General features: G+C 39.7%; 3 protein-coding genes across 4 annotated transcripts; 1 reads left to right on the forward strand and 2 right to left on the reverse strand.

Annotated features, from left to right (window-relative positions):
- Positions 1-4,246: 4,246 nt before the first annotated feature.
- LOC124040756 (alpha-2A adrenergic receptor-like) lies at positions 4,247-6,293 on the reverse strand. The gene has a single exon (XM_046357847.1). It carries the CDS (start codon positions 5,877-5,879, stop codon positions 4,668-4,670), a length of 1,212 nt encoding a protein of 403 aa, XP_046213803.1. The 5' UTR covers positions 5,880-6,293; the 3' UTR covers positions 4,247-4,667.
- Positions 6,294-6,894: 601 nt separating this feature from the next.
- On the forward strand, positions 6,895-14,645 carry smndc1 (survival motor neuron domain containing 1). Its single transcript, XM_046358601.1, is given in 7 exon segments — positions 6,895-7,032; positions 10,678-10,797; positions 10,939-11,025; positions 11,027-11,082; positions 12,312-12,467; positions 12,598-12,751; positions 13,844-14,645. Coding segments are annotated over 6 exon segments (711 nt in total). The 5' UTR covers positions 6,895-7,032; the 3' UTR covers positions 13,982-14,645.
- A 144-nt stretch (positions 14,646-14,789) lies between these two features.
- On the reverse strand, positions 14,790-26,809 carry LOC124041241 (max-interacting protein 1-like). 2 transcript variants are annotated; one of them, XM_046358600.1, is made up of 6 exons: positions 26,475-26,809; positions 22,121-22,223; positions 21,849-21,878; positions 20,263-20,377; positions 17,241-17,343; positions 14,790-16,572 (listed from the first exon to the last, which is right to left on the reverse strand). In XM_046358600.1, exons 1-6 carry the CDS (start codon positions 26,689-26,691, stop codon positions 16,409-16,411), a joined length of 732 nt encoding a protein of 243 aa, XP_046214556.1. In that variant the 5' UTR covers positions 26,692-26,809; the 3' UTR covers positions 14,790-16,408. The 2 variants fall into 2 exon arrangements, with proteins under 2 accessions (XP_046214556.1, XP_046214555.1); XM_046358599.1 differs by having other exon boundaries at positions 17,166-17,343; positions 26,475-26,807.
- Between the last annotated feature and the right edge of the window lie 522 nt (positions 26,810-27,331).

Consider the following 27,331-nt stretch of genomic DNA (forward strand, 5'->3'; position numbering starts at 1 on the left):
CAAGTCAATAACACAGTAGAAAAAAAAGAGTCTATATACATTGTGTGCAAAAGGCATGAGGAGGTAGGCGAATAATTAAAATTTTGCAGATTAACACTGGAGTGATAAATTATCAGATGGTCATGTGCAGGTAGAGATACTGGTGTGCATATATATATATTATTATTATTATTATTATTATTTTTTTTTTTAATTCTAAAATTTCTCAAACAAGTTGAGGGGTCTGAATACTTTCCGAATGCACCGTATATAGTATGGAAAACCGTTTTTTCTTCCAGTCATATTGATAAGGCAATAGAATTCCTCTATTTGGATTCATTCAAGCTATCTGAAATGGTGGTGTTAAAGCAAATGCAAGTCCCCAGAGAGAAGGAAGTGAAGACAACTGCATAGAAAGGTTGGTTGTTTAACAACAAAACCGATGCGTGCACAACTATGGGGCAAAACAGACAGGGTTGGCATAGATTGTTGACAACATGTAAACTATATTTAGTCTCCAATGTTTATTGAAAACATAAATACATTTACACAGTGAGCACCTCTTGTCTCTCAAATACATCGTTACAGATGTTGGTTACTTGGCTCGCAAATCTTTTGGTATATTAGCATTAGCATAGATATGACATCTGTCAAACACCTCAAAACAAGACATGGTATCAAGAACAAGATAAAACTAGCTGAAATGAGCCACATACGATTCCCCACATGGCAGCTTCTTGTCATTGTTGCTAGCTATCTGGCCATCCAGAATTATAACCACACACAGCCTTCCGCTCCATTGAAGCACACATTGTTTCGTGACATTGTCAGCTTACCGGTCTATACATATTATGATTATATAGTTTGTTTTGCTATGAATCATCAACAGGGGTTGCAGTGACTCTGTGTGTGCATCACTAACATAATTTACTACTCTCTGATGGCAGGAATCCAACACCCATCAATTAAAGGAAAATTCCACCCAAAAACTATCTTTTGCTATTTGTTTCATTAGTCCATTGTTGACATAGTCCCAAAATGTTTTGCTTGTCAGCAATCAAGTTTTCAAGATATGCAACTTTCAAAATATAAAAATCATCCCCATTGTCAGGATTTGGCCAGGGTTGTTCCGGTTTTTGGTCACTAGATGCCCCCATTGTTCCTTTTGACCTTTTGTTTTCCCTTGATCCCCATTATTATTTGCACCTGTGCCTCGTTTCCCCTGATTGTATTTACACCCTTTGTTTTCCTCAGTTCTGTGCTCTGTGTTTGTATGTTAGCACCCAGCCCTAGTACTCTGTGAACTCTTGTTGATCCCGGTGGACTCTCTTGTGGAATTCGTTTTTTTGTTCTTGTTTGTTTGTTTGTTTGTTTGTTTGTTTGTTTGTTTGTTTGTTTGTTTGTTTTTTGAGTATCTTTTAAGGCTTTTTGTGCTATACCTTCCACCTTGTGGATTTACCTTTTTGTCTTGGAGGATTACCATATCACCTCCACCCTACCTGACACCCTAGACCCACTCCAATTTGCTTACCGCCCAAATAGGTCCACAGACGATGCAATCTCAACCACACTGCACACTGCCATAACCCACCTGGACAAGAGGAATACCTATGTGAGAATGCTGTTCATCGACTACAGCTCGGCATTCAACACCATAGTACCCTCCAAGCTCGTCATCAAGCTCGAGACCCTGGTCTCGACCCCGCCCTGTGCAACTGGGTACTGGACTTCCTGACGGGCCGCCCCCAGGTGGTGAGGGTAGGCAACAACATCTCCTCCCCGCTGATCCTCAACACGGGGGCCCCACAAGGGTGCGTTCTGAGCCCTCTCCTGTACTCCCTGTTCACCCACGACTGCGTGGCCACGCACGCCTCCAACTCAATCATCAAGTTTGCGGACGACACAACAGTGGTAGGCTTGATTACCAACAACGACGAGACGGCCTACAGGGAGGAGGTGAGGGCCCTTGGAGTGTGGTGTCAGGAAAATAACCTCACACTCAACGTCAACAAAACTAAGGAGATGATTGTGGACTTCAGGAAACAGCAGAGGGAACACCCCCTATCCACATCGATGGAACAGTAGTGGAGAGGGTAGCTAGTTTTAAGTTCCTCGGCATACACATCACAGACAAACTGAATTGGTCCACTCACACTGACAGCGTCGTGAAGAAGGCGCAGCAGCGCCTATTCAACCTCAGGAGGCTGAAGAAATTCGGCTTGTCACCAAAAGCACTCACAAACTTCTACAGATGCACAATCGAGAGCATCCTGGCGGGCTGTATCACCGCCTGGTACGGCAACTGCTCCGCCCTCAACCGTAAGGCTCTCCAGAGGGTAGTGAGGACTGCACAACGCATCACCGGGGGCAAACTACCTGCCCTCCAGGACACCTACACCACCCGTTGTTACAGGAAGGCCATAAAGATCATCAAGGACATCAACCACCCGAACCACTACCTGTTCACCCCGCTATCATCCAGAAGGCGAGGTCAGTACAGGTGCATCAAAGCTGGGACCGAGAGACTGAAAAACAGCTTCTATCTCAAGGCCATCAGACTGTTAAATAGCCACCACTAACATTGAGTGGCTGCTGCCAACACACTGTCATTGACACTGACCCAACTCCAGCCATTTTAATAATGGGAATTGATGGAAATGATGTAAATATATCACTAGCCACTTTAAACAATGCTACCTTATATAATGTTACTTACCCTACATTATTCATCTCATATGCATATGTATATACTGTACTCTACAACATCGACTGCATCCTTATGTAACACATGTATCACTAGCCACTTTAACTATGCCACTTTGTTTACTTTGTCTACACACTCATCTCATATGTATATACTGTACTCGATACCATCTACTGTATGCTGCTCTGTACCATCACTCATTCATATATCCTTATGTACATGTTCCTTATCCCCTTACACTGTGTATAAGACAGTAGTTTTGGAATTGTTAGTTAGATTACTTGTTGGTTATCACTGCATTGTCGGAACTAGAAGCACAAGCATTTCGCTACACTCGCATTAACATCTGCTAACCATGTGTATGTGACAAATAAAAATTTGATTTGATTTGGTCTTGTGGAATTCCTTTTGAGGTTGTGGAGTTACATGTTTTCCTGAAGAACTTCACTTTTTACTTCATTAAATACACCGTCTCAAGTACTGCTGAGTCTGCCTCATCTTCTGGGTTCTGCCGACTATTCGTGGCTCAGTTGGTTAAGTGACTGTTTCTCACTCCGGAGACCCGGGTTTGTAACCGGGTCCTGACACCCATATGATGAATTATGCATCATATGATGCAACAAAATATATCTATTTTGAAAGTTATATATCTTGAAAACTTGATCAGTGACAAGCAAAACATTTTCAGACTCAACAATGGGCTAATGAAACAAATACCAAAATATATTTTTGGGGTGGACTTTTCCTTTAATGTACTGATGTTTTACTGAAAAAATGATAACCTTTTCTTCTTTTGTGTTCATCCTGCCTATTTGCAGGCTGTGAGTGAAAGATCATATAAATAATATACTGTATTTAGCATGCACCATAAAATCAGTTGATTCTGGGTGGATTACTGGCATGGTGTTTCCTCTCGCTACTGATAAAGACAGAAATAATCCAATTATACTGGTAGGGATGTCTGCAGTAGGATGATTCAGTCTGTCTTGCCATGTGGGAAACCAGGGATCTCTTTCTGTTATCTCCTCTGGGTCGGTGCAATATGGTACATGAAGGTTGAAACATTGTCCTTATTCAGTAGGTAGAATACAATGAACACGTTTAGAGCGTAGTGTTTTGAGTTATAGTACTGGTTTTCTGGAACATAATGTACAAAAATCATACCCCTCAAACTCAATTGGTATCCCAATGCATGTATGCTTATATAACTTACTGTAATATTCAGGGAATACTGTAATATTCAGGGAAGACATGTTTAAATATGTTTATTCATAGTACATATGCTCCCTGACATTATGCATGAAAGAATTATAGCCTAGATATTAACATTTAGCATTACATTATGGGCAGCAGTTAGCCTAGTGGTTAGAGTGTTGGGCCAGTAACTGAAAGTTTGCTGGTTTGAATCCCAGAGCCTACTGGGTGAAAAATATTTAGCTCCAGGGTCACCATACTATTATGGCTGATCCTGTAAAACGAGACATTTCACTGCACCTATCCGATGTATGTGACAATAAAAACATACTTTTTAAAATGTATTTTTATTAAGCAAGATCCATGGAGATATTATCCAGCTCCCTCACAACATGCGTGAAGTAATAAACAACATGGCATTCATTAGTTTCAAAGTCAAATACATCTAAATGGTTGTTGTGGGATTAAAGATTGTAATGAACTCAAAACAGTTGTACATTGACACACACATAAAAACAGTAACAGATGCATTACAAATTGATCACAGTTTGCTTGCAGCACCCCACTGGGCACAAACGTCAATTTAACGTATATTCCAAATTGGTTCTACGTAAATTTAATTGAAATTGCGTTGAAACAACATTGACTCAACCAATGTGTGCCCAGTGGGACCGAAGTTTTTCCAAATAGGTACATTTTCTTTTCATAAGAGACTGTACATGACTCCAACTTCTAAACAATGAAATCTGTATTCAGACAGGAAATAGTAGCTAGTCCAAAAAAAGCTTATTCATAGCCCTCGTCGATCCCTTTTGCAAAGGATCTTTTTGAAAGACCTCCTGAAGTCATTGTTGAATATAGTGTATATGACTGGATTCAGCGAGCTATTGCAGTATCCGAACCAGAAAAAGAAATTGAACAATGACTCAGGGACACAGCAAGAGTCACATATTGCGGTGAGTGTGTACGTGAAGAAGAAGGGGAACCAGCAGACAACAAACACTCCCATGACCACAGCCAGAACAAATGTGAAGCGCTTCTCTCTGTTCTGCCTTCCTTTCCACCGGCTCACATTCACATACTGCTGTGCATCATCACCTTTAGGGGACGGTTCTCCTAGTTTCACCTGACACACTTTGGTCTTTTCCTTGCTCCGCTTCATTTTGATGGAGCACTGGTTCTCATTCCCATCAGACGAGGAGCACTCTTCCTCCATATTTAGTCCATTGACCTCCTCGTCCTCCTCCACTCCATCTCCCCCTCCTTTGTTCCCTCTCTCCAAAGGGTCCTGCTGAACTAAGCCATACGGACTTTTCTCTGGATTATTGTTTTCTCTTCTCCTCTCACCCGGAGGGGCCCTGGTTCTCTTCTTGGCAACCTGGTAAATTCGAACGTACACCAGAATCATGATCACACATGGGGCGAAGAATGAGGCGGTGCTGGAGAATATGATGTACCACTTCTCCTCATTGATCTTACATGTGGGACCCTCCTCTTTGGCTCCTTCCTTCTCCATCGAAATGAGAGGTGGGAATGATATAATGGCAGCCAGCACCCACACAAATAACACTATACATTTGATCCTGCGTGGGGTCCTTTTTGAGTTGTACTCAATGGCTTGAGTGACCGACCAGTATCTGTCCAGACTTATGGCACACAGATGCGTGATGGACGAGGTGCAGAACAGAACATCCAGGGCCAGGTAGATCTCACACCACACTTGACCAAAGTACCAATATCCCATCAGTTCATTAGCCAGAGAAAAGGGCATCACCAGAGTGGCCACTAAAATGTCTGCACATGCTAAGGACACTAAAAACAAGTTCTGAGGGGCTCTTAGGGCCCGGCTGGTGAACACAGCGATGACAACTAGGACATTGCCGAACACTGTGAGTAGAATAAGGATACCCACCAGTATTGTCAGAGGCACAGAAGTCTGCACAGTGTAAGGGAGCCTAGCAGGCAAAGTCCCGTTGCTGTTGGTCAAGTTATCACAACCCATAAGGATGAAGCATGTGTCTGTATAAGAAGAGTCCTTGTTCGAAGAGCCACAACCGATCCACTATTTTCACACATTTGTTAATGAAGCAGAAGTAGCCTTCATTTTTGCCCACTGGGGAAAATTATGTCATATGCACAATCTAACAAACAATCTAACAAACAATCTCAATGTTAGTTATTTTTGTTGATAAAAAAAATTTGATACAAAAATAAATAACCAGGTAAAAGAGAAAATACTCCTTAAACAGAACTGTAGTTTTACTCCCTCTTTGTTTTCCAGCATCCACATCCTCAGCTTTACCAACTACATATTCAGGAAAAAGTGGTTAATCGTTATCCTTCAAAAACGTCAAATGGCCCCACGTTGTGCGTAGAATAGCATCTGAGCAGGATGATATTTCTCTGCCCACTGAAACAGTAGTTGGTGAAACAGACCTTTATGTGGCAGAGGATGGGATTGCTGCTTTATATATGGTTTGGAGACTCCGCTCCCCAGTCAGTATATTTCAGTGAGAATTATGGGCGGGGTCCAACTACCATCGCAGCTCCAGATTAGTGGTATTGCTGCTTTCCAAACTGAACATTGACAAAATATCGTCATTCTGAATATTCTCCGAATATACATATATATTTTGTATTTTGTGACTACGTCTACCGTTTATTAATGAGCCAAATTAGACATTGATAAAAATGTTAATGACAGGAAATATCCCAAGATAAACGCTGCAAGGAGTAAATTATAGTTTAATATACTAATTGGAGCGGGGGTTAAATTGACATGACATGTTGAAGACAACATAATGGCTTTTATTTAAGAAGACAACATATTATAGAATAAGATTTACAGTCAGAGTTGACCTTTTACAGGTAATTTGTTAGGGAGTCGAATCAAAGACACAATTGTTAAATTTAATCACCATGGACAGAAATGATTGGGATTAAAGCCCCATCTGCTGACAAGGTGCGATATGACACTTTAGGATACTGTAGTATCGCGAGAAGAACATGTTATATCAACAATCGGCATTTCCGGTTAAATTTGCTGAGGAGGAAAGGAACTGTTTTGTTGTTGTCTACGATTTGAGTTATTAGAAACAATTTAAGTGAAATCTGAATATCCTGAGTCTGTATTAATTTGAAGCAAATACGGGAAGGTAAGATTATTAATGAACATTTAATCATTTTGAATTAGTTTTTTTATTGCCAAAATTGTCATTGCTGCCAGCGGTCGCTGTGTTGTGATGATGGCCTAGCTGCTAACGTTAGCTATCTAGTGGTAGCTAACATTCTAGCTAGCGATGCCTATTTGAAATTAATTTGAAAGTCGGTAGCTAGATTTTTATACCTATCAGAGTATGGAAATATAGGTCAATAACTAACTAGTTACTTTAAAAACGAGTGAAAATGTGTTAATTAACCTTCCCTAACACCGAAATGTAACTAGCTAACGTTAGCTAAGCCTACTACTACTTAGCTTTGTAGCTAGCTAACTTATTTGCTATTTGTTGGTCGTCCCAACTTGCCACAAAGTCATAATTATAGATAAACCGCCTATATCTACAATATGTTTAAAAATCTAAATCTAACCATAAACTTTACCACACTGCTAACCTTATGCCCAACCATGTCCCTTGATCATGACTCAGTGTCATTCAATTTCACACAAGTATTTGCTTTGGACAAAGCCTTCTTCGGAAGGGGGGGGACTTTTAAGAGCAGCGACGCTCGGTCGGAACATTAACACGCATCGCTTGCATTTATGTTTTGGAAGCATAAGGAGCAGATTTCATATCTTTTCAAATCGGCGGAAAAAAGGTTAACCTTTTATGGATTGTGGGTTCCCGGGCGGACATATTTCCATGTTACAGCGCTTGTTTATGAAAACAGATGGAAGACGGAGTGGAGTAGCTGTGCTAATAGGCTGTCAAACACCAGTGGCGTAAAGTACTTAAGTATTACATTAAAGTATTTATACTTCAAGTTGTATTTGGGGGTATGTGTACTAAACTATTTATATTTCAGACAACTTTTCCTGCAATACATTTCTAAAGAAAATGTTGTACTTCTTACTCCATACATTTTCCCTGACGACCAAAAATACTCGTTACATTTAGAATGCTTAGCCGGACAGGTAAATTGTCAAATTCATGCACTTATCAAGAGAACACGTGGTCATTCCTACTGTTTATTGCCTGGCAGACTAAACACATGCATATTTTTGTAAATAATGTTGGAGTGTGCCCCTGGCTATCCGTAAATTTTAAAAACAAGAAAGTTGTGGTGTTTTCTTTGCTTAATATACGGAATTTTAAATAATTTATACTTTTACTTTTGATACTTAAGTATATTTTAGCAACTACATTTACTTTTGATATGTAAGTATATTTAAAACCAAATACTTTTAGACTTTTTCTCAAGTAGTATTTTACTGTCTGACTTTTACTTGAGTAACATTCTATTAAGGTATCTATACTTTTAGTATGACAATTGTGTACTTTTTACACCACTGACGAACACCTGTGTTTTAACGGTAGGCAGACGCCTCAAAAGCGTTATCTTTAACTATGTTAATTAAGCGATAAGGCATGGGGGGTGTGGTATATGGTCAATATACCACGGCTTAAGGGCTGTTCTTAAGCATAACGTGGAGTGCCTGGATACAGCTCTTAGCCATTGTATATTGGCATATACCACAAACCCCCGAGGTGCCTTATTGCTATTATAAACTGGTTACAAACTTAATTAGAGCAGTAAAAATATGTTTTGTCGTACCCGTGGTATACAGCCTGATATACCACGGCTGTCAGCCAATCAGCGTTCAGGGCTCGTTACATCCAGGTTATAAAACCGTTTTTTTATTTTTTATGTAGAGTAAATGTGTATTTTGTATTTGTGAAATCATTTTTTGTGATATGGAAGTAGCAATTTCTGTTCATAGAACAATACTGTAATTGAGAGTGGAATCCATAGCCAATTCATCCTTTCCGCAGAACATGTAAAGTCCTTCGATTAAGGAGTAACGTTGGTCCAATGTTGTGCTAGCCTAACCCTAGGAAATATGACTTTTGTTTCCAAAACTGGACTGCTACTCATAACCCCCCCCTTTTACAGATGAAGCCTTCGTCCAATTATTATTTATTTTTTTCACTTTTATTTAACCAGGTAGGCAAGTTGAGAACAAGTTCTCATTTACAGTTGTGACCAGGCCAAGATAAATCAAAGCAGTTCGACACATACAACAACAGAGTTACACGTGGAGTAAAACAAACAGTCATTAATACAGTGGAAAAATAAGTCTATATACAATGTGAGCAAGTGAGGTGAGATAAGGGAGGTAAAGGCATAAAGGGCCATGGTGGTGAAGTAAATACAATTGAGCAAGTAAAATACTGGAATTGTTGATTTGCAGTGGAAGAATGTGCAAAGTAGGGATAGAAATAATGGGGTGCAAAGGAGCTAAATAAATAAATACAGTAGGGAAACAGGTAGTTGTTTGGGCTAAATTATAGATGGGCTATGTACCTGTGAGCTGTTCTGACAGCTGTTGCTTATAGCTAGTGAGGGAGATGAGTGTTTCCAGTTTCAGAGATTTTTGTAGTTCATTCCAGTCATTGGCAGCAGAGAGGTGGCCAAAGGAAGAATTGGTTTTGGGGGTGACCAGAGAGATATACCTGCTGGAGTGCGTGCTACAGGTGGGTGCTGCTATGGTGAAAATAGGAAGCCAATTCTAGATTTAACTTTGGATTGGAGATGTTTGATGTGAGTCTGGAAGGAGAGTTTACAGTCCAGACACTTAGAATATGTGGACAACTACAAATACCTAAGTCAGGGCGATCAGTTGAAGAGCATGCATTTAGTTTTACTTGTATTTAAGAGCAGTTGGGGGCCACAGAAGGAGAGTTGTATGGCATTGAAGCTCACCTGGAGGGTTGTTAACAGTGTCCAAAGAAGGGCCAGCAGTATACAGAATGGTGTCGTCTGCGTAATTTATTTTTATTTGACCTTTATTTAACTAGGCAAGTCAGTTAAGAACAAATTCTTATTTTCAATGGGTTAACTGCCTGTTCAGGGGCAGAACGACAGATTTGTACCTTATCAGCTCGGGGATTCAAACTTGCAACCTTTCGGTTACTAGTCCAACGCTCTAACCACTAGGCTACCCTGCCGCCCCTGCGTAGAGGTGGATCAGAGACTCACCAGCAGCAAGAGCGACAATGACTCTTATGTGTAATGTAATGACATTAAGAGTCATAATCAACGGCTAGCCTAACTTTAAATGAAGACAAAAAGCACATTTTAGTTCTCGTGAATTTTTACGATGTGGTCAATTTTGACTTTGTGGCTGTGGTAACTAGTGACAACCATATTTGTTGTTAATGTAAAGATAGTTAGCAACACTAACACAGTAGTAGAAATGTATTGATTTTATTTGACACTTTAAAAACACAATACAAGCACATGTGGATACAATGCATTAAAAAATGTCTAGGATAACAAACGTATTTCCATTGTGGTCCTTTTCAAAAATATAACTCATGTTACACATTCACAGCTAAAAGCTGAATTGTAATAAACATCACCAAAAATAATTAAAGTATGCAAAGACCAAAACAATAACACATTTAAATAGTCCTTCACTGTCCAACCCCGTTAGTTGCGACGACTTGCGAGTAGCCTGGCTCCGCCTTGCAAGTCTTTCCACTGCCATCCTCGCTGAGTTGTTTATTTGCTATTGTCACTTTGTTTCAAGTGTAATTTTACTATGTTGTATCCCCCCCCTTTCATTGTCCATTTATTAGATGTCAGAAGATTTGTTGAAACAGTTGGGCAGCTACAAAGCCCAGTTACAACAAGTGGAAGCTGCCTTATCAACCGATCCTGAGAATGAAGACCTTCTCAAATTACAGAAAGACTTATCGGTAACTAGCTATCCATGTATTAGCCATGACGTTTTTTTTTTTTTAAGTCAATGAGTGTCAATAGGTTTCTTAGTGTGTCGGTCTTCAAATGTGATTATTATCTAGGAACAAAATGACCTCAATGTTATGTATCCTTCACAGGAAGTCATAGACTTGACAAAAGACCTCCTGACGTCGCAGCCCTCTGAAGGTGCTGCTAGTGCCAACAGCTCCGATGCAGCCCCCCCTGAAACACAGCTGGAGCGTTGGGGACAGGTGTATGACTGTGTGGAGTCAGGATGGACAGTGAGTGTCACCAGAAGTTCCTCAGTCAATATTAACCTACACTGAACAAAAATATAAATGCAACAATTTCAAACATTTTACAGTGTTACAGTTCATATAAGGAAATCAGGCATTTTAAATGAATTAATTAGGCCCTAATCTATGGATATCACATAACTGGGAATACAGATATGTATCTGTTGGTCACATATGGCTTAAAAAAAAGGTAGAGGCGTGGATCAGAACCAGTCAATATTTGGTGTGACCACCATTTGCCTCATGTACCGCGACACATCTCCTTCGGATAGAATTTGTCAGGCTGTTGACTGTGGCCTGTGGAATTTTGTCCCAATCTTCAATAGCTGTGTGAAGTTGGTGGATATTGGCGGGAACTGGAACGCGCTGTCGATCCAGAGGATCCCAAACATGCTCAATGGGTGACATGTCTGGTGAGTATGCAGACCATGGAAGAACTGGGACATGTTCATAATGTTGACATCAACAAACCGCTTGCCCAAACCACTCCACACACGGTCTGCCATCTGCCTGGTAAAATTGAAACCGGGGTCCATCTGTGGAAAGCACACTTTTCCAGCGTGGCAGTGGCCATCGAAAGTGAAGATTTTTCCATTGAAGTCGGTTTACGACTCTGGTGAGGACGACGGGCACGCAGATGAGCTTCCCTCAGAGGATTTCTGACTGTTTGTGCAGAGGTACAGTTTCATCAGCTGTCCAGGTGGCTGGTTGGACGTACTACCAAATTCTCTGAAACTACGTTGGAGGCGGCTTATGGTAGAGAAATTAACATTCAATTCTCTGGCAACAGCTCTGTTGGACATTCCTGCAGTCAAAATGCCAGTTGCAAGCTCCCTCAACTTGAGACGTCTATGGCATTTTAGTGGCCTTTTATTGTCCCCAGCACAAAACAATTATGGGACCAACACTTTGCGTGTTGGGTTTATAGTTTTGTTCAGTGTAAAATAATCAACTGATAAATGACCAATTTTACAATGCTGCTAAGTGGGAAGGTAATCTTTGTTAATCTTGCTTGCACACCATGGTCTTGACTTACCATTTGACCTACACTCTAGTAATTTATTTGTTCAACAAAACTGTTGTGAAATATTTTTAATTATGAGCCTAGGCCCTGAATAAGAACAATAAAAAACTGTATTTCTTCACAATGTTGTGTAGTAGGGCTTGGGTCTGTGGCTCGTACTCACCTGCTTACAGCCGTGATTCTTTGACAGGGTGTATGAGGCTGAGATTGAGGAGATAGACGGCGAGAACGGCACGGCGGCCATTACCTTCTTCGGCTACGGGAACGCAGAGGTGGTGCCACTGCAGAACCTCAAACCTGCCGAGGAGGGCAAGCATTCTGAGGAGGACGGGAAACCCAAGTCCAGGTAGGAGAGACGACACTTATGTTAAATATGTCCTGTGTAGTAGGGTCAGGAGTTTTTCACTTTTCCGTGATGTCCCGAACAGTCCATGGAGGATCAAAAATTGTAACTTTGTGTGTGCGTGCCATGACAGGAAAGAGCAGATAGCAGACCAAAGGGAGTACAAGAAGAAGAAGGCCCAGAAGAAGGTGCTGAGGATGAAGGAGCTGGAACAGGAGCGAGAAGACCAGAAATCCAAGTGGCAAAGTTTCAACAACAAGGCCTACAACAAGAACAAGAAAGGACAGGTAACACATGTTCATCTACTTTACACACACAACTTAACACTAGAAAAGCCAGGCCCCGTCATTTTTACTCAACATTCAAACAGTCAAATACATTCCATGTATGCTATTGCAAAAATAATAATTTGGTTATGTTGATGAAAGTATTAGGTAACATTTAGAGCCGGGGAGGGGGGGGTTAAAAAAAAAAAAAAATACAATAGCATTTTCATTAGTTTGTTACTGTAGACTATACATAAAAATGAAAACACACCACAATTCAGTATTACATTCATCACAAAGAAATCCATCATTATTCCATTTTGGTAGGTCTTAAGAAACAACCTAAGAAAATCTATTTCAAAAGAACAGAATACCATATTTGAAGTTGTATTATGTTACTAGTCTGTGTTTAGTGGCCTAGGCTATATGCTGCAGCGAGTGCTCGTGTGTTGAATGCATACATTTCCAGTTTTTGGAAAAAGTGATATTTTGAAATGCAGCCTGTTGTGGTTTGGCAAAAGTATTTTGTTTTTTAGAATCCTTAGAATATGCTATTTCAAAACGTCTTACCTGTGTGAACCTCAGTAGGGTGATTTGAAGGAGTCACTTTTTGGTACGCTCTGGTCCCCCCTTTGTCAATTACGCAAGCATCAATTACAATTTGACAGATGATAATATTGTCGCCCATCATACTTTTGTCAATTTGAAATTTTCTTTAGGCTACATCTATATGAAATTTGTTTTGATATAGTTTAGGTAGGTGTAGTGTCGATGGGCCCCGTTATCAGATGGGCAGCCAACTGTCCGGTGAAAAGAGGGGGGGGTTGCATTTCCTCCCCAAACTGCTTATAACACGAACTCTGATATTGAAATTCTAACAACGTCAGCGTGTTAAAGACTTATTTAGGAAAATGTAAAGATTAATGGGGACACAACTTAAAAAATTGCAAAGATATTACAATTTGAAATTCGTGTGAAGTCAAAATGACAGTCTCTGCGCTTCAAGTCTTAAACTAAGTAACATTTCATGTTATTTGCACATTTTCAGCCATTGCTATGTTGCAGGAGAGAGTACCATCACATATAGTCTGAGATTTCCATTGTGTGTTGCAGGTGAAGAGGAGTATATTTGCATCGCCGGAGAGCGTAAATGGAAAGGTGGGAGTAGGAACATGTGGCATAGCAGACAAACCCATGACCACGTATCACGACACATCCAAATATAACGTCAGGCATCTCATGCCACAGTGACCAAAAATGTTTTCTTGGTGTTTAAAGTATCCCATTGTATAGTAGGAGGATCAGTGTTTACCATTGTGTTTATATGGCTTAGGTTACTCAAGTAAAGGAGCTTTGAAACTAATCGCTTACTCACCATTGGTTGGCTCATTGGAATATTGTTCTTACCGGTATGTCATATAGAACAGCAGAATTCTTAATAAAATAAATTACCCCTGTAATGGATCAGCACAAATAAGTGTACTCAAGTGGTTTAGATTGTGGTGACATTTGTATGGATTGCTGTATCTTTCTGAATGCAACAAAGGCAAAAACTATAATATGTGCATGTTTCAATGTTACACATTTATTATAGCTTTTTCAGGGTGAACTGGGCTATATTAGACATTTTTACTTTTTGCTGTTTAGTGGTAATAACTCTTTTTAAAGCATTTCAGTTTTGTACATTTACAGTAAAACAAATTGTCATTTTTGTTTAGGTAAGATGTCCCTCTCATTTTGCCCTGAAATTACAAGTAGGTTTCCATATTGGTACTGAATGTTTAACAGTTCCTCCAGATGGCAGTAATGCATTTTGTACCATCTTCGTTTCCGTGACGTACATCAATGACCTTGTATCACTGCTGGCGACGTAAGCTTTTCTTTTTCTCAATTAAAATCAGGGATGAGTTGTGTAGTCTCCTATATTTGTGATTTATTGCCAGATTGAATCTGTCTGGTGCTGGCGCAGAAGTGTACTGCATAGAAAATACATGATTTCAGTAATGAAGTGTATATATGATTATAGCTTTGGACACGCCAATAACAAGGACCAACTGGACACTGTATAGGTACCTGGGGTGGTAAAGGTTTATTGATCTAGTTTAAGGGACCACTACCAGGAAACACAAAATGGTAGCAGGGGGCCAGCAACATGTTCTTTTGTAAAAGTCACCTTTAATGGCTGTTTTAGCACAGTAGTGTTAAGAGACACTTTCTTAGAACAAGTCTTTTTCATAGTGCGTTTTACAAATTACCCAACACTGACACTGAATAAAGACTTGGAACTAAGAAACCTGTGCAAGAGTCAATTTAGCCATGTTAAGACACAGTTGGTGGTGATAATCTATTTAGTTGTACCACAAAAATATGGGTATGGTCATAAGATGACATTTCCAATTTGGTTAGTGGAATAGTCTTGCAGTGCAATTAGGGGAAAGTGATTTTTGTACATACATACTCAGAATATACAGTGTCAGGGTTTTAACATTGGAATGCAACAAATAAGTTACTAAGTAAAAACTCTTGCCCTGTGTTCATCAATACAAAGACATGAGCTCTCAACTGGTCAATCCAAAGCCCATGATTAAAAAATGGAGAACTACATTCAATACACATGCAACATGACTTGTTCAAACCATTATCTTAATATTGATTACTATTTGTAATTAAAGCTATTGAAGTTACAAAATAAGCACATTCAATTTGGTGTTGACGGCCAAAATGGTGTGCCTAAAACAGCCAACTTAAGAGTTGACATGACTGGCAAGTGTTATTGCTTCAGAATTGTGCTTGGGCCTTGAAGTGCGGTATATCTCATAGCTGCCTAATGTATACAAACAATTATTTTGAAATCTCAACGGGGATAAATGTCACTCGCAACAGACCAGAGTGATACATTTAGCGTGTCGTGTACCATTGCACTAGCTTTTGTCTAAGAACTTAACGCTCAGTTCAAAACCACAAGACTTATATAAAACCAAACATTACAGTTGTCAAAACATCCAAATAATATTATCCATTCATTTCATAATTCAAGTGTGACCAAGACAGTACAGCACGATAAATATTGGGAAAATAAATACATTTCTCAATCATAAGGTAGGAATAACATTGGTGGCTTGTCAAATATTTGGGGTATAACTGTGGGTACTGTGTAAGAAAAGCGGTTTGGATTGGAGATAGAGAAGCCCTAGTAACTTGCTTGGTGATTGACAAGAATTGTTTCTTTTCTCAGATGGTCATCTGCTAGGGGTTTCCAAAGTGGGGGGGGGAGTTGCCCTTGTCACTGGTGAGCTTCTGGCTGGTTTTATGTCATTTTTGTGCTGGTTTTAGGAGGAGACGGGTAACAGACACATCAGTCAAGATTTTACAGTTGAGGTTAGATCTGTCCTTTCAAACTGTAGGTGGGGTATAGCTTTTAGCTGGTTCTTGATTTAGGCTGGTTCTTAGGAGGTGAGTCCAGATTTAGACTGCATAAGGAGGAAAACTTCAGGTTGGTTCATAGTATAGGACCAGTTACAGACTGCAGGTGGAGTGGAGTTTTAGACAGGTTCTTAGAAGCCCAGTTTAGACTGCAGGTGTGGATGAGGAACTGCAGGTGTGGATGAGGAGCTTCAGGATGATTCTTAGAAAGCCCGTTTAGACTGCAGGTGTGGATTAGGAGCTTCAGGCTGGTTCTTAGGAGGAAAAGGCCAGTTTTAGGCTGCAGGTGGAGTAGCCCTCGTCGCTGGCTAGGCTCTGCCGACTGTTGTGGTCTTCCAAGTCACTGCAGCCATTGGTGCTGATACTGTCCAACTCTCCATGGGAGAAGTCAGTGCTTTCCACGTCCACCTTGATCTCTTCTACAGAAATTAGTCAGAGGAAAATATTGAATAATGAGCCTCCCACACTTATCAGGTAAATGTATTGAGTGAAAATTAATGCTTGATGACACCCAATGCTACACTATATAGACTAACACATGTAAATTATATTGACTGGTTTGAAATGGAACTGAAATAAACTGTCTTAGTATAATATAACATTGCCACATACAAAATACAGTGAGCTCCAGAAGTATTGGGACAGTGTTTTGTTTTGGCACTACTCCATCACTTTGGATTTTCAATTTGAAACAGTGACTGATGTTAAAGTGCAGACTGTCAGCTTTAAATTGAGGGTATTTTCATCCATATCGTGATGAGCAGTTTAGAAATTACAGCACTTTTTGTACATAGGTCCCCCATTTTGGGGGACCAAAAGTATTGGGACAAATTCACCTATATGTATTAAAGAAGTAAAAAAAGTTTATTTGCTCCCATATTCATAACACGCAATGACTACATCAAGCTTGTGACTACAAACGTTGGGTGCATTTGCTTTTTGTTTGGGGTGTGTTTCAGATTATTCTGTTCCCTCTAAGGACTAACTAAGCTCTGTGGAATGGTTGGCTCACCTTGGTCCGAGTCAGAGTGTTCTGAGGCCAAAGGGGAACCTAGGCTGTCCATACGGACCCTGTCCCTGTCTCCACCTCCGGGGGTCTGCAGGTGGGCCAGCTGCCTCTGCAGGTGCCTCTGCTCTCGCTCCAGGCTTTCCAGCTGGTGCTGGCTCCTCCGGTCCATCTCTTCTAGTTTCTACAAACATTCAGAGGGGACAGAATTAATCAACCTAATGTGTGCATAATCCTTAATATTATATTAATAATAATTGCATATATATATTCTTTTTAAATGTAACCTTTATTTAACATATAGATGGTGTAGGCTAAAGAGCAGCTATTGATCAAATTTTCTCAGACATCTGCACATCGGTCTAAGGCACTGCCTCAGTGCTAGAGGCATCACTACAGACCCTGGTTTGATCCTGGGCTGTATCACAACTGGCCATGATTGGGAGTCCGATAGGGCGGCACACAATTGGCCCAGCGTCGTCAGGGTTAGGGGAGGTTTTGGCCGGGGTTGGCCGTCATTTTAAAATAAGAATTTGTTCTTAACTGACTTGCCTGGTTAAATAAAAGGATAAATAAATACAATAAAACACAACACTCAGTTTTACTGTACAAATTATAGAATCTTCAACAGCTGCCATTTACAAACATTTTAAATTGAATGTTTTTATTTTCATTTTACTCTACTCTTGCAGCATTCAAGATTGAGGGACAAACTGTGTGTTGTGTTCTCCTGAGCCTGAATAATCATATGTGAATTCATCAACATCAGACCACCATCAAACGGCTGTAGTGGCAAAGTCATTCCTGACATTTTTGCATGATGGCCAATTGTAGACCTGAATTTGCTGCTTGGTGGAAAACAAAAGGCAACAGCTGTGTTGCTTTAGGCTGAACATACAAGCCACACTTCCTTTCATTTTGTATTTTAATTCCGAAACACATGTGTCAAACATCGCAGATCAATTGCAAAGGCTTTTTCCGAGTTAACAGGGGGGAGACAAATAGGTTCTCCAGACTATGGGCCAGTTGCAGGCTTAATCAGTCACCCTCCCCCTCCAAGAGAATACATTGTATTCGTAAAGTACTCAGACCCATTGACCTTTTACACATTGTTACGTTACAGCCTTATTCTAAAATAGATTCAATTGTTTTTGTTCCTCATCAATCTATACACAATTCCCCATAATGACAAGACACATTTTTGCTAATGTATTCAATATAAAAAACGGAAATATAACATTAACATAAGTATTCAGACCCTTTACATCCACACAGCATGATGCTGCCACCACCATGCTTCACCGTATAGATGGTAGCAGGTTTCCTCCAGACGTGTCGCTTGGCATTCAAGCGAAAGAGTTCAATCTTGGTTTCACCAGACCAGAGAATCTTGTTTCTCATGGTCAGAGTCCTTTGGGTGCCTTTTGGGAAACTCCAAGCGGGCTGTCATGTGCCTTTTCCTGAGGAGTGGCTTCCGTCTGGCCACTCTACCATAAAGACCTGATTGGAGGAGTGCAGCATAGATGGTTGTCCTTCTGGAAGGTTCTCCCATCTCCACAGAAGAACTCTGGAGCTTTGTCAGAGTGACCATCACGTTCTTTGTCACCTCCCTGACCAGGACCCTTCTCTCTTGATTGCTCAGTTTGGCCGGGCGACCAGGTCTAGGAAGAATTTTGGTGGTTCCAAACTTTTTCTATTTAGGAATGATGGAGGCCACTGTTCTCGGGGACCTTAAATGCTGCAGAATTATTTTTGTAACCTTCCCCAGATCTGTGCCTTGACACAATTCTGTCTCGGAGCTCTATGAACAACTCATTTGACCTCATTGCTTGGTTTTTGCTCTGACATGCACTATCAACTGTGAGACCTTATATAGACAGGTGCCTTTCCAAATCATGTCCAATCAATTGAATTTACCACAGGTGGCCTCAAGTTGTAGAAACACATCAAGGATGATCAATGGAAATGGGATGGCCCTGAGCTTAATTTCGAGTCTCATAGCAGAAGGGTCTGAATACTTAGGTAAATAAGGTATTTCTGTTTTTGGTAAAATGTCTAAAAACCTGTTTTTGACTTTAATTATGAGGTGCTGTGTGTAGATTGATGAGGGAAATGTTTTATTTAATCAATAAAAAAAAGCTGTAATGTAATCAAATGTGGAACAAGTCAAGGGGTCTGAATCCTTTTCGAAAGGTACTGTATATATATATATTTTTAGGAACTCTATTGGGGTCTCAACTTACTATTGAGAGTAAGAATAGGAAAATATACCTGGTGAAATTTGGTTGTGCATCAGCAGTTTCTCCCTGGTTAGAGTAGGCTATGTCAGTCACTCAATTAGGCATGTCGGCTAACTATTTCTAGATTGGTAGTTAGTCTAGCCAGCTATCTAACTACCAATCTATCTAAACTTGTAGTAATCATGGCTGAATATCAACCGGGCATGCAGGGCACGTGCCCAGGAGCCCTGACCTCCAGTGGGCCCCCATAGATTTTTTTGTCATTCTCACTCAGATATAATTAGGCATAAGTCTTTACAAAATATGTAGAATTGCAGGAAATTAGCTGTAAAACTGCAGAAATGTTCCATAGCAAAACGAATAGAATTGCATGACATTTTGTATAAAATTGCCTTATTGCAAAATGACTTAATTTATAGAACTGCAAAATCTTCTGTACACCCATTGCAAAATGTGTACAATTTCAGGAAATTAACTTTAAAATGTACTTTTCTCTCATTAGAGCTGGGCCTGTCCAAACTACATCTACAACTAGATAAAAATGGGGGAAAAACCTTTAACCAATCATGTTTGATCAATCAGTTAGACCCATTAAAAGGTATATTCACATTTTCATTGGATTTGCTTGAGTTCCATTGGATTTGCTTGAGTCAGGCCCAGAAGTGTGCAGTCAGGAGTAGCAAGTGATTTGCAGGCTGAGAAAGTAGATCACATTGTGTTTCTGTGCTGCAGTGCTATGGCAGGTCATGGGAGCACAAAGCTTCTCTATCCATAGGCTGGGGGCTTCAATTTAACCATTCACCAGATCCCATGACACCATGGTCCCCATGACACCACCATGGCGGCATTGTTGACTACAATACCTTAATGTGACCCTTGGCCTTGTTAAGCAACCCCAGGGTAGTGTGCCGACTGCAGTCTGGTCCCAGTGGGATCAACATCTTTAACCTCTCCAAACACAGGCGGAGATGTGCTCGTCTGAGATGGGGAAGAAACAATAGAGGACTAATCTTTAGTGAAAACAATAATAGGAACAGTCCCTCTACATCCAGATGCAATTCCTGGAATTGAATGACATGATTGATTTTATACATAAATTAATTCCTTGATGAGGCCCTATTATTCCCATCCCCTCCACATCGATGGATGAATACATTCATATATTTGGACAAATTAGACATTGATCTGTTTTTTTAGTAAAAGCAGACCCTTTATATTTTTTTCCATTTTATTGGATAGACAGGCTAATCCATTACTTAGATGGAATACATAGTCTGTGCCCAGAGCTATGAGCCGACAGGCAGGCAGACAATCTCATTTTAAGGCCAGGGCCTTTGCGCCATAAGAACTGAACATCCTAGTGTCTCGATTTGGAAGGGCATTATTCTTACTATCAAATGTATTGAAATGTAGGTCAAGTTGAGATGTCAACTCCTGTCTGGCTAATGATGACCAACCCTTTGTAGTGCAAAGAGTCTGTTTGAGATTACGTTTTTATCATCCAGATGCCTGGCCCTTCGCTCTCTGTGATCTACATGATTCCCACACTGGCTGCTCTCAACAGATTAGCACTTGTCACTGTATTTTGGGAACCGTGCCCTGACATGTGCTTTTCATTGGAAACAAAGATCAGCTCCTGTGCAATAAGCTGATTTTCAATACACAGAAAAGCTTAGTTTATGTGGAGGGAGGCACACCGTCTAAAACAAGCAGTTCCAGTTCCAACTGTGGAAACGTATGGTTAAGAACCTGTACTGGACTACACGCCCTAATTTGCCTTGCAAAACAGACATCTTTGTTCTATGCATTATGCTTCCCCCAGAATGCTAGCATGACCACCACTGTACAAACAAGCTTGAAATGGTGAAGATATTGATCAAATAAGTGGTGTTTGAAGTCCAGCCATCAAATAAATAAATAAGCCAGTATTACATTTTCAAATTGTGGGTCAATATATTTAGCATATCACCAGGATATGCAAATAATATATGCAGCCCCCAGAGTATTTTGGATTATCAGCTCGAAGTTCCATATTGAAAAGACAGCTTGCTCTAGAGATAAACTCCCTGGAAATAGCTATTTGCCACATTACTTAAAATTGCATGAAATTTGTAGAAAAACAATATTTCCATCCCTGTATTACATGTGTGCTATCAAGCCATGTATCGGTCTGCACAGTTGAATGGTTTTGTGGACACATAAGATATAAGCACAATATCTCTTTGACTAATGAATTATCTTGTAACTAAAGTGTTTTACCCCGTGGGACACAGTTGTGTGAGCAAATCATAGTTCGGTGGGGAACGGAGTAGAGAAGAAAATGGCAGATTAATGCAAATGTGGTACTTACAGGGATCTTCAATTGATCAATAATAACCATTAACTGTCAATGGAAATACTCGTAATGGACTCTAACACAGAATGATGGTCACAACCCCTTCTGACTCACCTGTTTTTTTCCAGCTCATTGTGTGCTGACCTGGGTGTAAAATAAAATGGACAGGTTATAGACATAAATCAAAAAACAAGATTTTAGCAAGAGAGAAAAAAAAAAAGACTGGTTTGACAGTTTCTTTCTAGTTGCACTGTTTTTCCCCCCACATTTGACTGATGTTGGAGCCAAGTCCAATAATGAAGAGATAAAAATGAAATGTTATCATGCAACTGTAACATGGGTATTTATAATAAGAGTTATGAATAATTATGACAAGATTAATTTACCTGTTGTGAATATTGTCCATTTTCTTATTCTTGAATTTCCGTGGTCTCTGATGATGCGTGCTTTGAGTTGCAGGGTATGTTGAGGCATAACCATGTTCACATTCTGGTGATGAAATATACACTAAGTATACAAAACAGTAAGAACACCTGCTCTTACCATGACATAGACTGACCAGGTGAATCAAGGTGAAAGCTATCATCCATTTTGGATGTCACTTGTTAAATCCACTTCAGTCAGTGTAGATGAAGGAGAAGAGATGGGTTAAAGAAGGATGTTTAAGCCTTCAGACAACTGAGACATTGACTGTGTATGTGTGCCATTCAGAGGTTGAATGGGCAAGACAAAAGATTAATGTGCCTTTGAACGGGGTATGTTAGTAGGTGCCAGGCGCACCGGTTTGTGTCTAGAACTGAAAAGCTGTTGGGTTTTTCAAGCTCAACAGTTTCCTGTGTGTATCAACAATAGAGGGGTACCTAATATTTGGTATACTCTGTGTATATAAGTAACACATTATACACTACAAATTATGTATTTTCCGTCAGACAAAGACTTACTTTCATGGTAGTGTTATGTTCTGTAACATTTGTGACATCAAGCTATAGTCTAAAGTCCCAACACAACGGGGAATGCACAGACAACATGTCACATATACCCCACTCCCTCCTCTTTAGATATGCTGAAGATTCCAATAATCTTACAATGTTGGCAAACAGTACTCATATACTGTTGATCATTGTAATATATACACTACCATTCAAAAGTTTGGGGGCACTTAGAAATGTCATTGTTTTTGAAAGAAAAGCAAAAAATGTTGTCCATTAAAATAACATCAAATTGATCAGAAGTGGAAACTGCTGATTTTTTATGGAATATCTACATAGCCCATTATCAGCAACCATCACTCCTGTGTTCCAATGGCACATTGTGTTAGCTAATCCAAGTTTATGATTTTAAAATGCTAATTGATCATTAGAAAACCCCTTTTAAATGATGTTAGCACAGCTGAAAACTGTTGTCCTGAATAAATAATTAATTGGCAGCTTCATTAAATAGTACCTGCAAAACACCAGTCTCAACGTCAACAGTGAAGAGGCGAGTCCGGAAAACTGGCCTTCTAGGCAGAGTGCTTCTGTTCAGTGTTTGTTCTTTTGCCCATCTTAATCTTTTATTTTTATTGGCCAGTCTGAGATATGGCTTTTTTTGCAACTCTGCCTTCAAGGCCAGCATCCCAGAGTCACCTCTTCACTGTTGACATTGAGACTGGTGTTTTTGTGGGTACTATTTCATGAAGCTGCCAGTTGAGGACTTGTGAGGCGTCTGTTTCTCAAACTAGACACTAATGTACTTGTCCTCTTGTTCAGTTGTGCACTGGGGCCTCCCACTCCTCTTTATATTCTGTTTAGAGCCAGTTTGCGCTGTTCTGTGAAGAGAGTGGTACACAGCATTGTATGAGATCTTCAGTTTCTTTGCAATTTCTCACATGGAAAAAGCCTTAATTTCTCAGAACAAGAATAGACTGATGAGTTTCAGAAGAAAGTTATTTGTTTCTGACCATTTTAAGCCTGTAATCAAACCCACATATGCTGATGCTCCAGATACTCAAGTCTAAAGAAGGCCAGTTGTAAATTGCTTCTTTAATCAGTACAACCGTTTTCAGCTGTGCTAACATATTTGCAAAAGGGTTTTCTAATGATCAATTAGCCTTTTAAAGCAATAAACTTGGATTAGCTAACACAACGTGCCATTGGAAAACAGGAGTGATGGTTGCTGATAATGGGCCTCTGTACGTGTAGATGAAGGAGAAGAGATGGGTTAAATATGTAAATGTAAATATATATATAAAAAAAAAAATAATCAGCCGTTTCCAGCTACAATAGTCCATTATAACATTAACAATGTCTTCAATGTATTTCAGATCAATTTGATGTTATTTTAATGGACAACTTTTTAAAATGTTCTTTAAAAAACAAGGACATTTCTAAGTGACCCCAAACGTTTGAACGGTAGTGTATGTGTGTGTATATATATATGCCTGTAGCTTGACCCAACACTGTCGTTTACCTTCTCAACAGCTGACAAGAGGACAGTTTTAAAGCCACCTGCGATGCATTTTGGGATAAATTCCATAAAAGTTATTTTGTTTGAGCAGCAACCAGTGATGTGTATATATATTGTATATAGACACTAGATTACCAATAGGGGGCTCTGTGTTGAAGCCACTGTTCCTCCATCTTGGCACTCCCCCACCATTAAGGCAGTTGTCCTGATGAGCCCTTCCCAGGCCCAGCAAGGTTATGCTGGCTAGCTGGCAACAGCAGCATGGTGCTAGTTGAAACTTGTCATCTGGATTTGTTCATCTCCAATTCTTTCCATTCCACTTGATTTTATTTAGAGTAGGATAGCTGCCTACACGAGAAATAACTTGTAATATTGATTGTTACCATCTGGATGTCACTGCGATGCAGTCTACACTGCTCAATGGGGAGAGTTTGCGCTGAAAGCCGGCAACATGACCACACTGGACACAGTGTCCATTGCTCCCGCTTGCCACAGTAAGGAGAGGGAAGCGGCCGCTAGATAGTGCAGCCAATATCAGGCCAGGGTGACAACTAAAGAAGATTTATTGTAGTGATTTTCACCAAAAATTTACAAAGTTATGGCTTTAACATTAACATTTCTGTAAAATTATCACTCTTGTAAAAACAGAATTATTCTAAACACTCCCATGTCCTAACTTTGGCAGACAAGTTTAAAATTCCAGCTGAAGTTCCTATCCACAAGCATAAAATAGCTAGATGGGAAGGGCTCATCAGGACAACTGACTGAAACTGACTGAACTGAATCTGTTCATCTCCACCCATCAAACGTCATCAATTTGGGCACCAAGCATGTCAGTATAGCTTAAACATGTTTTAGAAGCTATAGAAATGCATTTATTAATGTCTACATTCATTTTTGACACATTGTATTATATTACAGACACCTTAATGCATACTTTTAAATTATGTGAGCTAAGTATAATTATTTCAGATAACTAATGTTACTGTCCCCACTACAAAAAAATACAAAAAATATTACATACATTTAATTGTGTCCTTGAAACGTTTAATTGAATTACTGTATAATTCCATTAATTCCTATGGAGGCCTGCTACTACTGGGGAGTGACAATATGGCCGACATGTTGTTTCAAAACCACTCAAATGCCAATATAGAGCAACGTCATAAATCCAGTTTATATACATCATTGGCAGCAACCTAGTGTTCGTGCTGCAAAGCACGTAGGCCTAAACCTATATTTACATGGTTTATTGAAAAATACCAACGAACTCTTTCTTCAAGACATAGGCCTATTCATTAATTAGGTAATGATGGAATATCACATAGTAGGCTATTACAGTACGCAATAAAATGCATATAGAAGACTAAAATGTACATAAGCCTACAAATCCCAGAGACACATTGCAAATCGGATTTCGACGTCAAAGTTGAACCTGTGTTTGATTGGATATCTGCAAGGACTCGCAAGATGGGAACATGTGTTTAGTCCAATCAAAACGGTACATTTTGTTCCATGTGGATAGAGAGGAAGCGCAATTGACAGGAATAACGAAATTATAGGGATGGAATAATAGGGTTTCTCTATTTAGTTTTTGCACAATATGCCGAGTTCTCTCAAATAAAATGAATATTTGTAAGAGGTTTGATTTGCTTCATTTGACTTTGGTCTGAGATAAACAGGCCGCATAGGAATTAAATTGTTTTTCTTCGGCCTGCAGGCACCCACAGATAGAAGTTGAAGGAAACCCTATGCTAAATGTTGAGTAAACTAGATTTTTAAAAAGAAAGGTGAGTGAGTTTGATAGATCGATTAGCCTATTATGTAGCCTAAATATTTTAATACGTAATTCGACGTGCTCAAAGGAAGATGGTCTATTTTACAAACACAGGGATGCCTTCACGGATACCATTAGGCTGTTTAGTTTAGACTGTCTCTAAGGAAAGGAATTAATGGAGCCATAGGCAAGTCTCATCCAAATGGAAAATGCGCAATTTAATATACATTTAAATACGGTTACCGTTCATGGAAAATGCCAGAGGGTGAGAAAGTAATTCGATGTCACGGGTTTGTTTTTGATCGTGTATTGTTATTTGTAGGCTATAGGCTCTATTTCATTTAAACCAATTTGCATTGGCATAATAGGTTTCAATATTATTCACAATCAGGCAAATTGCCTCATGTTTACTGTTGCCTCTCATGTTTGCGTCTTTTGTCGCCATTTCGGTCCATTGCATTGTTGTCTGCCTTGGCCAGTCTGCGTCTGAAATCACCAGAATAGACCACATTACTTACTTCCATTGTTCTTTTCATGGTTTTCAATGTAATTTGCTGCATCCAGCAACACCTGAACGTTTTTCATAAAAGTGTCGATTTGCTCCATTGCGGAACATTCGGAGTATATGACGTCGTTAATAGAATAACCAGACATCTCGCTAAAATCTTGTTGGTCCATGGACTCATCCGACTCCAAAACAACCTCGTTGGATTTCAACTCGCTCTGCTGTCTCATATATTTAACTATTTTATTTTATGACAACTGCCAGTGAGAATGAAGGTCCTCTTGTCCAGACTGTACTGTGCAGAGAGAGAGACTGAAATGAACTGGAGTAGATGAAATTGTGCAGTCCTTGAGCCACTTGCCCTACCTACTTGGTGGTTAATCCCTCCCACCAACGCATGCGTCGCATTCAACATTGTCAACTGTATTGAAGCGTCATAAACATATTGCTGGAAAGTAACATGAATACATGTAGCCTATGTAGTCTTAAACGCACTACATCAGTATGCTCAATATAGATAAACGATTACAACTACCTGAAATGGACTGAACAATATACTTAAAATGTTTTGCTCAAGTGATCACTCCACCTTCATGATACAAATATTTCACATACTTTGTAACACATTATTTCATATATTTGGTTTTAGACTGGTTCAAATAATTGCTTTACTTGTCTTGTATATTTTTTCTGTATCAAAAAAACTAACTTAAGTTATGAGGTAAAAACAAATGAGGCTGGAGGTCATTGAATGTTATCAGTTCTAAAAAATCAAGTGTGACCAAGGAGAGAGGAAATGAACCTGCTGGAAATGTCTTCCTCTACCTATCACATCAAGTCCTCACATAAAGTGCATTGTCATCCGGCCTC

This window comes from Oncorhynchus gorbuscha, linkage group LG08, assembly GCF_021184085.1.
Source record: "Oncorhynchus gorbuscha isolate QuinsamMale2020 ecotype Even-year linkage group LG08, OgorEven_v1.0, whole genome shotgun sequence".
NCBI lineage: Eukaryota > Metazoa > Chordata > Actinopteri > Salmoniformes > Salmonidae > Oncorhynchus > Oncorhynchus gorbuscha.